Raw genomic sequence first — 13,806 nt, 5'->3', positions numbered from 1 at the left:
ACATTCAACATGCCATAGATCTTGTCCCCGAGTCGACTCTACCAAACCTTCCTCACTACCGAATGAACCCTGCGAAGCATGCGGAGTTGAAGAGACAAGTTGATAAGCTTTTTAGAAAATGGTTCATTTAGGAGAGTCTGAGTCCATGTGCTATGCTAGCCCTCACGACTAAGAAAGATAGCACTCAGCACATGTGTGTGGATAGTCTGGACATCGAGATCACAGTCAAGTATCGATTTCCTATACCGCGTCTTGATGATATGTTGGATATGATGGCTGATACCACGATCTTTTCCAAGATTGACCTCAAAAGTGGGTATCATCAAATACGTATTTGCCCAGGAGATGAATGGAAGACAACCTTCAAGACGATGGATGGGTTATATGAGTGGTTAGTTATGCATTTGGGCTTGACCAACGCTTTGAGTACGTTCATGAGAGTGATGACACAGGCGTTGAGGCCCTTTATGGGTAAGTTCCTGGTGGTATACTTTGACGACATCCTCATTTATAGTACCTCCAAGGAATTACACCTCTACCATTTGAAGCAAGTTTGTGTGGTCCTTAGGACAAAGAAGTTACTTATATGCTAACCTAAAGAAGTGTTCTTTCATGTCTGACAGAGTTATCTTCATATGCTTCATTGTTTTATCCAGTGTTTCAAATAGCGCCCGTAGTGTAGCGGTAGCGTACGTTACGTAGCGTAGCATGGCCGTAGCGCTACGTAGCGTCCCAAATAGTGTAAATCCCTTGTAGCGCACGCTACAAGGGTCGTAGCGTACGTTACAGCTACGTAGCGCGTAGCGTCCGTAGCATAAGCTACAATCTATTTTTTTACTATTTTAGTTTTTTTATTATTTTTTCACGTTTTCTTTGTTTCTACTGTTGAGCAATGTGACACTTGTATTGTACTTGATACTTTTAACCCATGGGATTTTTATTTCTTTTCATAATTGTGACTTGTGGTTTCAATTAGACATTATTAATTAAAGTGGTTTACTTAGGAAGTTGTTGATGTGATAATTATTTGATTTAGCTTATATATGTGGATTGGCTTTTGATAAATGATAACTAATAACTTTTTTGAACATGCTTATAATTGATAAATGAATCATCTTTTAGGCATTTTTATATTTTTTTTCCCTTTTTTTCCACTATTTATTATATTTATCCTATTTTTAAATTAAAAAATAGAAATATCGTGTAGCTTACGCTACACGCTACGTATTTACGCTACACGCTATAGAGGGCTGAGCGCTACGCATCACGCTACCGCTATTTAAAACACTGGTTTTATCCGAGGGCATGACTGCGGATCCTGAGAAAGTCAAGGCCATAGTAAGTTGGCTTGAACTGTAAACCATTCATGAGGTGCGTAGCTTTCACTGCTTAGCCACTTTTTATATGTGGTTCATTTGAGGCTTTAGTTCTATTACGGCTCCCATCACGGACTGCATTTAAAAGGGAGAGTTCAAATAGAGGAATGATGCCTCCAAGGCGTTCAAGGAGATTAAGGGCAAGATGATTGAGGCTCCTGTCATGCGCCTTCCTGACTTTTTTAAAGCCTTTAAGGTTACATATGATGCATCTGCAGTGGGTTTAGGTGGAGTAATTAGCCAGGAAGGGCACTATGTTGCCTATTTTAGTGAGAAGTTAAATGAGGTGAATCAACGATATTCCACCTGAAATAGGGAATTCTACGCGGTAGTACAATCATTACAACATTGGCGACATTATTTACTACCGTAAGAGTCTTATTTTTTGACCATGAGGCCTTGCAATACCTCAACTCCCAAAAGAAATTAAACCCAAGGCATGCCAAGTGTGTTAAGTTTCTCTAGGAGTATTCCTTTGTTTGGAAACACAAGGTCGAGGTCGAGAATAAACCTATTGATGCCCTTAGTCATAGAGTGGCATTACTCCAATCCATGAGCATGAAAGTCATTGGGTTCAAATTATTGAAAAGAGAGTATTCCACGTGTCTAGATTTTGGAAAAGTGTACACATCACTTTTAGATAATTAGTCGAGGAGTGTTAATGGATTTGTCCTGATCGATGAGTTTTTATTTAAAGGCCACATACTCTGCATTCCTTGTTTGGGAGCTTCATGCCGGGGTAACCGATCATTTGATCGAGACAAGACTATTGTCCTTGTCGATGATTGATTTTATTGGCCCAGTCTCAAGTTAGACGTTTCCATAATTATTGGGTAATGTACGACTTGTCAACTGACAAAGCAAAAAAGGCAAAACACTATATTATATACGCCTTTGCTAGTGCCATATGCTCCATGGCTAGATATCAGTATGGATTTCGTGCTTGGGCTACCCAAGACGATCAGAAAGCACGATTCCATCTTTATGGTGGTGGACCATTTCTCGAAAATGACCCATTTTCTCTCATGTTCCAAAACATCTGATGCTTCCAACATTGCCAAGCTTTTCTTTGGAGAGGTGGTTCACTTGCATGGATTGCCAAGACTATTGTGTTTGATAGAGAAGTGAGTTTCACGAGTTATTTTTGGAAGTCACTTTGGCATATGATGGGTATGAGTCTTTAGTTCTTGTTGGCATACCATCCCCAAACTCACGATCAAATAGAAATGGTTAATTGAAGCTTACGAAACCTGTTGCGATGTCTTGTGGGTGACCATATTAGGAAATGGGATTCAATTTTACCAGTTGTAGAGTTTGCATATAATAGTTCAGTTAATAGGTCGATAGACATGAGTCCTTTTCAGGTAGTTCATGGTTACAAGCCTAGGAAGCCTATAGATCTCATTCCCATGTCAATATCCCACAGACCTTCAAAGTCCATAGATGCATTTTCACGACATATTCATGATTTGCATATTGAAATCAAGAAACAGATTAATGTGAACAATGAAAAGTATAAAATATTGGTTGACTCTCATCACAGGTTTAAAAAATTAAAGTAGGGGAATATGTGATGGTTCGGATAAGGCCAGAATGGTTTTTGCAAGGGACCGTGAAGAAATTACAAGCTTGTATTGCAAGACCTTATAAAATAGTGAAAAGATTGGGCTCCATTGCGTATGTTGTAGATCTTCCACGTGATATGGGAATTAGTTCTATATCCTATTTAAAAGATCCTGTATCTTTTAAGGGTTTAGTATCTCCACCCACTAGCCTTTCTCTCGACCCACACAATGACTCAGATCTCGATCCATTCCATGACCCATGGCTCTTGCCAGATTAACCTTCACAACCTTTGCCTCCTATACCATCCATACCTACCAAGAGAGAAGAGACAGAATGTATCTTCGATGAACAAGTGGTTTCTACCAGACAAGGAGGCTACCAGAAATATCTCGTCAAGTGGAAGAGCATGCCAGAGTTAGATAGTGTGTGGATTACAGATACTGAGCTTCAAAAGCTAGACCCAGATCTCATGGAGCGTTATTACAACTTTATTTCGCCAGAGGCAAACTTTTCTCAACCTAAAGGGAGTTGATGAGGACATCTGAGCACCAATCAGAGTATATTGTAGGAGGAAATGATCTTTGGCCCCACTTCTAGCCTCTCTATGGTTGGATGATCATTATATGGGACCCGAATTGAGCACATAACTATGTTGGAAGACCCCACATTGGGAAGATGCATGTGGGCTGCATATAGGAGCTTATTAAACACATTTAAACCGTTGGATTGAGTGGACGTTTTCATCGGACCATTGTATTTCGAGTGTTGGATCATCTAAGCCATTGATCATTAGGCCATCATGGTCATAGACATCACGAGACATTAGTTTGGTTATTTAGTTATTTTATTTGTTTTGTGGGTTGTTTTCTATTTTAGTTTATTCAGGGGTTATTTTGGATATTTTAGAATCATAAGGGTGTTTTTGTAGAAAAACCCCAATTAGTCTATAAAGGGATGGGTGTGTGAACCTTGGAGTATTATTATGCATTGAATGAAATTTCTCTCTTTTACTTTTGATCAACAAGAAAACCTCCTGTGAATGGAGATGGTGTGAAGCCATGGAGTGATTCCACTTATCTTTCTCTCTTATTCTCTTCTTCTTCAAGGGTATTATCTCCCTTTTCTTTCTTTTCTCTCTCTACTTCCCTCAATCTTTCTCTATTTGTTTCTCTTCTTTTATTTTCCTTGTCTTCCTCAAAACCACAACCCAATCAAATCCTAATCCATCCAAACCTCAACCCAATCAAGCCCTAACCCTTCCAACCCCAACCCAAGCCCGTGTCCGTACAGCCATACAGACACACTTGTACGATTATCCATACAAACAGCCCCCTTGCTTCATCCCCCTCATTCATCTCTATTCCTTGTCCTTCAATCCTAAGCCTCAAAACCCTAGTTCTCAAAACCTAATTCTCACAACCTTAGATCGCCAATTCCTAAACCTAAATTCCCAATTCCCAAAATTTAAAACCCTAAACCTAAACTTAGTTTAGCCAAACCCTAAAAACAAGTGAATCCCTTTGAATTAGGAATAATTCCTATGCTAAATGGAAGTTCTACCTTCCATAGGTCCAAATCCACTCATATTTTGTTAGATTTGCATTACGAGTTGTTTACGGCTTTGAATTGGAACATGTTTTATTACTTGGATTCCTTAACTTTGTGATAGAGTAGTTTTATTGTGTTTTGATTACTTTAATTAATCTGTTATTTAGTTTCAACACATCATTCTAAGTTAGACCATCCATCCTGCATCACTTTTGCATGCCAATCCAAATAGTTGAGAGGGAGATGAAAAATACATTTCCACTACAATTGTTGCACGAACCAATCTAATGAAAGGAATATTGAATTCCAATAGTTTTACTAGGTAATCCATGATCTTAGTTTTAACTGCTCTTTCCATTTCCCCCTCTTGGATTCTCCCTATCCAAACAAGCCCTGGTGTTCTTACCCTTCCTTCTGTGTCATTCTGGGCTTTTCTTTTTATTTCTTTTTAGCCCACAGTATCCCTCTTAGTTGTATGATCCTTCTAATTAGGTGTCACTACCTCTTCAAATCATGCTCCCACTCCCACTTCCTTTCCTTTTATACTTGCTAACATTTTGAAACAGATTGATGAGGACATCACTTCATGTACACCTTTGCGTACGTATTAGAGGAGGCGGGCCACACCGATTTCTCTGTGGCTGGGCGAGTACCCATGATCATGTTAAAGACCCCTAACCACACTGGGAAGATGCACATGAGTTGCTTTAGGGAGTGATTTGTACCGTCAGATTCGAGGGACGTGACGATCGGGTCGTTGGATCGCATGAATCACATGATCGAGCAATTGATCGTGTATCGTCTTCATTATTTTGGACATTATTATCTTTTAGGATTTAGTTTATGATTACTTTATGTTTGGACACCTTATGAGTGATTTTAGTTGATTTTTTATTAGACTAGGGTCATTTTAGTCAAAATTCATAAGATATGGTTGAAATTGTAATTTTGAAAAGTTCTTGAAGCTATATAAAAGGGGACCTCTCTCTCAGTTGGTTTTTGAGAGAGAGAGAGAGAGAGAGAGAGAGAGAGAGACTCCTTGCTTCTTCTACCATCTTCATGTGATTTGAAGGTGACTTCCATGTGAATTGGAAGGAAAATTGGTCTGAAGCTAATCTTCATCAATAGAGGTGTGAGGCTTCCATCTATCCCCCACATTCTCATCCATTCATCAACCATCGAGGTATTATTCAAGTTCTTCGATCTTCTCCATCCCAAGTCATCACTATTCTTTCGATCCTTATCCTTTATACATCTAGTGACAAGCCAAACCCTAAGGACCCAAAATCTCACAAATTTAGCCCACACGTGTGACCGTAAGGCCACACATGTGAACCTATAAGGTTGGCCGTACGGCCACACTCTTCTCCCTTTGGCTTTCCTCTAACCTTGCATCAAAACCCTACTCTCTCTTTTCCAAACCCTAACCCTAATTCTATAAATCCCAAATTTTCCTATTTCCCCAAATCACCAAACCCTAGTTCTTCACATTCTTCAATTAAGCCCAAATCCTTACATTTCCTCCATCCAAAACCCTAATTCTCTTATCCTAGTACTTAAACCTTTTAACCCTCAACCCAATTTACTCCATTAACCCTAATTCCAAGTTTTCCCCAATTTCCTTAAACCCTAATTTCACCCTAGGTAGTATTTGATCTTCTCCTTTGAAACAGGCTTTACCCTATGCTATTTAGATGTCCCTACATCCGTTAGATCCTAATTTCCCTTATTTAATGGCCTTGTAGGATGATGCTTGGTAACCTAGGTTAGAATTATGCGTGTTCTTCTCTTAGGATTTTGGTATTTATGATGATGATAGCAAGTTGTGTTTTTTAATTAATTAAGTTATTTTTGTTGATTGATCTCACACAATATTTGAGTTTATGCATCAGTCCTACATCATAGATGCTTCCCTGCTCCCACACCTGAATCTGTCGTCCCTTCTCTTTACTCTTCATGTGACTATAATATCCCTGATCTGAGGAAAAAAAAACGAGAATGGAAGTGGAAAACAGGCTGATAGGCTAAATCAAAGTGATGTTTTTCTGATTGCTTGATAAGTTACATGGTTCTCGCAGAGGACTGGGTGCATATTCTTCTAGGCTCCATTATGTGGTCCACAGTTCCTGTAGCCAAAAATAGAGCACTGTTTTGGAGTGGAAGTATCCCTACACAATTAGCATGCAAATACAGGAACATAAAAAGCTGTTAATGGAGATTGGACCGATGTATATGTTTGTACGCCTTTCAGATTATTACTTACAAGAGTCCACATAGTCGGCACTTTACTTGTTATATGTAGTGTAAACTACATTTGACAAGTGCAACATTAAGTAGTTGGTAAGGTTCTTAAGGAACTGTCACTTTGTTTTGGTCTATTTTTATGGTTTCTCCATACCTGTCTTTATTTGTGATGTTACAGTGCTTATTAAGCTAGATGCTACTAGTAATAGTTGACTGTTGGTGTTTGATATTTTGATTTAGCAATTATGGACTTGGAATTGCTTTTCAGATCATACCATGATGGGGAACATTACAATAGCATTCGGTTAAAGGAAGATCCTGGTAATGGACCAGCTAGGCAAATTGTTATTAAGGTTTGTCTCTAGCTTGATTTTATATATTAAGGATCTGTCATCATATTCAATCTGTAAGATGGTCCGAGTGTAGAAGCACGAGTTTGAGTAAAACCCAGTATAACTTCTATTCTTGATCCCATGAAAGGCGGATGTTGATCTTTCTGCTACACCCCGTCAATCAAATGTTACAATTACCAAATCTAAAGCTACTTCAAGTCAAAACATGATTGATGCGGCAGCAGTTAAAATAGTCATGGCTGGAACTGGATGTGAAAATGGGAGCAAAGTGGAACAGGTAAGAAATGGCCTTCATATTGTTATATGTAACAGTGTTGCTTTGTGGAATAAAACTGTAGTTATAATTTTCTATTTTTCTTAAATCATTGGAATAAAACTAGGTAGCTATAATTTTCTGTTTTTTTTCCTTAGATCCTTGCATTTTACATTGAGATTGTGATGATCCTAATGTGTTTTTTCTTTCTTTTTTCCTTTTGTATGGATTAAACACAGGTTTTACAAGAATTAGATGGTGACATTGATGCTGCAATAGAAACTCTGAGAGCTGGAGTTGGAACAGATGAAGATTTAGTTGAACACGATGAGTTTCCTGATGAAAATGTTGCTAATAACGGTAAGGATAATAATTTGTAAAATTTTGGTTAATGAAGATCAGATTTTCATTTCTTCTAATAGCAGAGTTGCTTGTTCTGTAATGGGCTAAAGACTCAGCTGATATGAAACAACTTGATTCAGTCGACCCTATATTGTTCACCACAGATGCAAGTGACCTATCCGCCGGCAGCTTGTATTGACCCAACATGACTCAGCTATATTTACTTGTAATGACCAAGTTGTCTGATACAAAGCTGCAATGGCTAAGTCGCACATGCAGCTTAACTTTACAAACAGGGACACTTTCCTTCCTTTTTTTTTTTTACCTTCCTGATTTTACTTTTTTTTTTTTTTTTTTTTTTTTTTAAATTTCCATTTTATTTTATTTTATTGGAATTTTATTCTCGAGGACCTGATATGAACCCTAGAGTGACTTCCCAGCAGGCACTGACAGGTCGTCCGCCTGTAGGTGAAAATTGAATTAGATCCATTCTTTGTTGGCACCTGAGCAAACTCTTACTCTTATCATCTTGATTGCATGCCATGTGTCTAATCTCCTTTCCAACGAAGAAGTCAAAGAACATGACCAAATCACATCCTTTGTTGAGGCTTTTTTCTTTTCTTTTCTTTTAATAGAGTCAAGAGTATTTAGGCATTGGATGCTTCCAGTTCCTTTTTTTTTTTCCTCGATTACGAAGACAAGTAAATGGTTGTTTGTACTATGCTAGTTTCTTACCATTAGAATCAACAATTTTGGATCTTTGACTTCCGGTGTGTATCCTCAAACATTTTGATTACTTGTTCCTGCTTCTTAATAATCATGTGTTCAATGAATAATTTAATATGCATGGTCTTATCTCCCTTGCATCTTGTCATAGATATGGTATCTTGTCATAATGAGATCTGAGCATTGCCAGGTCATTATGAAAATGGGGACTATGAAGATCCTGAGGCACCTCAACAAAGCAAGATACCTGACCCCAATAGAGCTAGTGATGACTTACAAATTCATGATGATGATAGTTCTCAACCTGATGATAAGGTTGACCTTCAAACAGCCTTGTTTCTGCCCCTTAACATATTGAGTTGATTTCTATGTAATAATGTTGTCTTCTTTTCTTCTTTCTTCAGAAAATCCCTAGAAATAAGGCATGCCCGTGCGGTTCAAAAAAGAAATACAAGGCTTGTTGTGGTACAAGAACAAGGAAATCCTCTCCGGAGCCTGTAATGTATACTTCTTGAATTCTTATTTAGGCATTTTTAACAGTTTTCCATTTTTTTTTAAATTCCTTAGTGTATAATTAGATGGTTGAATAGCTTCTAGAGGAAAATTTACTCCCCTCCTCCGATTAACTGTTTGATTCTATGGCGAACGTGCACTTGCTCTTTGTATTCAAAATAGAATTGATTGAACCATGCCCAAAATGCTAAATGACATGAGAGATGATTTATGGAAATTGTGTTTGGATCAAACAATTCTCTGGTCAATGAACTAAACAATAAACAAGACATTAATCATGTAATCGTGCTCAAACTAGACTATAAAACTGCTTATTTCTCTTTTCTTATTGGTGGGTTCCCTTCCATTTTGTGCAGCCGACTACTCAAGCATGACCTTTCATGTCTGTGAGTGTTTTGTGCTTAGCGATTCACCTTGCAAGTGCCTCTTCACCCTACTTTGCTTGTTTTTCCCTTTGAGGCATGTATGTAATAGTTGTTCTGGGGTTCAATACTGGGTGGGACTGTGTTGGCATGTGGATGGTGCTGACATGTGCCTCTCTCATAGTCATGGCTGATTTCAAGAGTCTGGGAAGGTTGATGTCTGGTAGGCAGATGATTGTAGAACTTGTCTACATCCACTACTAAATAAAAGCCCACTCCAAATTGTTGGGAGAAAGTCTAAGTGGATGAGTTATCTAGAGGTAGCCAGATGACATGCTGAATTTTGAGTATTCCAAGTATGTGAAGTTCTGCACATCATGATTCATACCAGAACCTTGCTTGATATTGGTCCTTGTCCAAGTGCATGGAGAGGGAGGGAGGGAGTAGATATTTATTGCTAATTAGAATGGACATAGGAGTGGTCTTTATAGACTTCTCGAGTGTATGAGGGAGGGGCGGGAGGGAGGGACGACATTCTTCACATTCCCACTCAAGCTGGAACATGGATATTTATTTATTTATTATTTAAAAAAAAAAAACCCACGCACACACACCCCCACACACTCACGCCCTAGTGGAATTTCACCACCTATGGGTACTTGAACCCTTGCTGGGGTGTTGAAACTCCCGAGAGTCTACCACCCGAGCAAGAGTAAGGACCCAGCTGGAACATGGATATTGCACATGGCCAGCTTGTTCAAAGTATCACGTCGATGAGAACAATTGGTTGCCTTGCTGAGAATGTCAGCTAGCTGATTATCCAAACAAAAAGAGCACAGTCAACAGATTTGAGACCTCTGCCTGAGTTTGGGTCAGGCTGGTTTTTGGCCTCAGGGCCTAACATTGAGGAGCACACCTGCTGGGTGGGGTAGATACACACGCATCACCCTAGGCCCTGCGAGCTTGAATATATTGTAAATTACTATACAGATGACCCTTTTGGATCACTCCATATGTGTGACGTATGGGAAAGGTGTAGAGTCTCCTTTCGTTGACGTCTCTGAGAGAGGGCGGGCAGGCACATGGGACACTTTCCTCATAGCATCCCCTGCACGAATGACAGTTTGTTTTACTTTCAGCATAGCATGATCTGCACAAACAAGAGTTTGTTTTGGTAAAATATATCTCATGATAGTTAGGTTTTCAAGTATTGAAAGATCTTCTCACCTGAATTCAACAATCTAGTGCAAGAACGAGTCCCAATGGGTTGGTGGGAATCCCTATGCTGAATGGATTTTATAGGCATCCCTATCCCATAGAGTGGAAACCCTGACATGTCGAAGCATCTGAGTAAGTTCCTTGGTTAAGGGTCTGCCTGGTTGCAGGATACAAAAATATTTTGTGCGAAGGTGCAACCATTTCCCCCTTTCTTCCATTTCTTTTGTCCTTTAGCAATCAAACCCTAGTATTAAAATATATAATAAATTGTGGATTTTTTTTTCCTCATTAACATTTCCCTCCTTCTCAATGCTAAAATAGAAATGAAGGGAAAAGGTGTAATGATGACAACTTTGCAGTAAATGTTCCTAACACGATTTATTTTGTATCCCACTACCCAACAGACCATACATCAGACCCCTTAATATCATTTTATAGATCTAACTCCGGTATCCCTCCCAATCCAAGATGCTCTCAAACACACGTTTGACTGGCTCTCAGTCAGATTGTTGGCTATGTTTTATGTTTTAGAAACATACATTTGGATTTCTGTGAAAATTTATGCAATGCAATTTCAAACAATAAGAAAATTAATTGATTAGTGCATTGAGTTGACTCGTACTTAATCTTAAAAGCAAAGACGATAGTAGCATTTTATTTGAATTTCGAAATATATATTGAAGAGATCAGCCTCCTATTTGGGGTGCATTCCATTTGGAATTAAACTAGTCTAAAAGCCTGTGTGTCCCCATGGCGAAAAGTTCTTAGAATACTTGCAGGGAGATATTTCTAAAGTATGGATGAATAATGACAATCTTGTTCAAGAACATGCAATATAGTAGGAATTATGTTAAACACAGATAATCCTCATGAAAAGTGAATCATCTGAAAATTATTTGTAAACCATGCCTGTGAAACTCGTCTTGGATTCTAGAGTGTTCAATTCAATATGGCGCAACTTGACATGATATTTCTCTTTAGTTTTTAATTTTAAAATGTGTCCAAAAGAAGTTTTCTAGAGACTTTTTGGATCCATTATAAAATGCCTACAATAATAGTTTCATTACCTCCAACTCCCTAGTAACATGGTTCTCAATATTCAGCACTGAAGTGGTACAGATACTATCCAACATGCTTTTATTCACGAGAACTGCTAGGGTGACGCACGGGAGGGTGGAGATGGTAGAAACATGCCAACATGGCACTCTGTATGAGATCTGGGCAATTCAACAGGTGGGTGCTGCTGTAAACATGCCCTGTTCCAAAAATCAATCCAGCCCAGTCATCAGGTGGGCCACGTGTATGAGAAGCATGGAGGGTTGGGAAAAACATGACAGAAGATCTATATTCAACATTCACGCGTTGCCCACCTGATGACTTGACCTTCTTGATTTTTGGCCACGGGTTTGTTCATGGTGGCCCCACCCTGATGTTTGGCCTGAATCCCACGTCCCCCATGTTAGCACATGTGGTAATTGCCTCTTCAGTCTCTTCTCATGTCAATTGCCACAATTGCTCTCTTTATTTGATTATGTACTTCTTTCCATTTAGATTAATAGAAATACAACTTGTTTTTGAAATTTTGAATATCAGTAGAAAGGAAGTTACCATTAGCAAGGGTAAGAAGGGGAGAAAGCAGAACAGAGTTGGTGGACCGGCGAAGAGTGCACCTTCTCAAGGTCCTAAAGCAGATCCGCCGGACATGGGGGCACTTTGTATCTGAGAGATCAATTGGAGGTATTATCAGTGCAAGTTTGAGGTGTTATTAATGCCACCGGATTGCACCAATCTGCATTGACATTTATGCACATTAATGACCTTTTCGGATCATGGATTGCTGATTCGTCCAAGTCGTACCCGACTTGTCCAAGTCGACTCAGACTTGGTCAGGACCGGTTGGGTCAGTACCATGAATCACCCACTTGGGCAAGTTTGGCTGATTTACCCCCAACTCAGGTGAGTTGCAAGTTGAACCCAAACAAGCCAGGACGAGTCACCAAGTCAAAAACCCCATGGTTCAGATGGGGGTGGGTCCAATTGAGCCCCCATCCCTTTCTTTTGGGTGGTATAAAAAATTGAAGGCCCATTTGGTATATGCCTAAAAATGAACTCATCTCATTTTAGTTCATCATAGTTATGCATTAGATAACTTGATTGTTGGTTATCAAGATTATTGTTAATCCTTGTGAAAAAGAAATACGATCTCTAATGCGTAATTACATTTTAACTATGATGAATGCATTTTTGGGCATCTACCACAGGCTCTTAGAAGGAATTTTAAATGGGCAACTTTTAACGTCACAGCTACTCCCTCAACTTGTTGGATTCCTTTCCATCTAGGGAAAAAAATTCGAAGAAACCGGGATTCACCGTCAAATAGGCTGTAACTCAATGCACTAAGTTATCATAATTCAAAATGTGAATGATCTTATAGTGATCTTTGTTTTACAGAAAATGCATTCTCTTTGTTGCCATTGGAGAGACACATCAATTGGATTGGAATTGAATCAATCTTTCAGAATTGTTGTTGTGGCCTCTGATCCCTCAATGCTTACTGGTCAACATAAGTGCTGTAGTAGACCAACCTCAGTTTTCCAGGCGGGTGAACTGGTTGACAAAATTGCTTGTCTGTTGCACACATGGCAGTGGTTGTTATCAACGAGGACTCGGATATGATCCTGAGCGAATGCGTGTGATGCAATCATCATTACTGCCGCCTCTCATATCGAGGGGGTGGGCTAATTGGATCAAATTGTTGGCCCCATAGGAGATCAGATTAGACTGGTTGGCCACTGTCATCCACTCAGATTTCAACACCACCCGTGTGTTGTATTGTTCATCTGTAAACTCATGGATTAGCATATATACCAAGTTTGTTTCCTAATTTTTGTTCAAGTTAGTGGTAAGTTTCCTTTTTTGTTAAAGAAACTTGTTTAGCAAGCCAATGCAATTTAAAATGAAGCATCCCCCCCCCCCCCCCTCCTAAAGTCACATTTATACTGCTATTTTTCTATATAAGTTTCTTTTTTCTTTTTTCTTTTCTGGCTACTATTCCTTCTACCTTATTTCTTTTAGCTAATTTGCAGCTTTCTAGATTGAAATTTGTCATGTGCCCCCATCCGTTTTTGTATTAGAATAATTTTGGTATCAAAGCTTTAGGGCTTGTTTGGTAGAAGCCTAAGACCAACTCATCTCATTTTAGTCATCATAATTATGTATCAGACATCATACTTCTTTTTTGTAAGGATTATAATCTTGGCAACTATTAGAGGAGAAAATTTGAGAGAGAAAAAAAGCTCATAAGG

At 38.9% G+C, this 13,806-nt stretch overlaps 1 protein-coding gene across 19 annotated transcripts in view; it reads left to right on the top strand.

Moving 5' to 3' along the window:
• LOC131229799 (OVARIAN TUMOR DOMAIN-containing deubiquitinating enzyme 7) overlaps nt 1-13,514 on the top strand; it is a 106,422-nt gene extending 92,908 nt beyond the window's left edge. For 14 of the 19 annotated variants that reach the window (XM_058225821.1, XM_058225822.1, XM_058225820.1 and 11 more), the window contains 7 exons: nt 7,003-7,087; nt 7,215-7,364; nt 7,580-7,700; nt 8,599-8,723; nt 8,813-8,910; nt 11,605-11,972; nt 12,095-12,225. In XM_058225821.1, the coding sequence (XP_058081804.1) occupies nt 7,003-7,087; nt 7,215-7,364; nt 7,580-7,700; nt 8,599-8,723; nt 8,813-8,910; nt 11,605-11,875 (850 nt within the window). In that variant the 3' untranslated portion in view covers nt 11,876-11,972; nt 12,095-12,225. Of the gene's footprint in view, nt 1-7,002; nt 7,088-7,214; nt 7,365-7,579; nt 7,701-8,598; nt 8,724-8,812; nt 8,911-9,277; nt 9,342-11,604; nt 11,973-12,094; nt 12,239-12,952 lie in introns of those variants that run through there. The other 5 variants (XM_058225825.1, XM_058225824.1, XM_058225819.1 and 2 more) reach the window with 5 other exon arrangements.
• Nucleotides 13,515-13,806: the final 292 nt, after the last annotated feature.

Source organism: Magnolia sinica, chromosome 16 (assembly GCF_029962835.1).
Source record: "Magnolia sinica isolate HGM2019 chromosome 16, MsV1, whole genome shotgun sequence".
NCBI classification, from domain to species: Eukaryota; Viridiplantae; Streptophyta; class Magnoliopsida; order Magnoliales; family Magnoliaceae; genus Magnolia; species Magnolia sinica.
The sequence above is the reverse complement of the archived record's forward strand: the minus strand, read 5'-3'. Positions and strand labels throughout refer to the sequence as shown.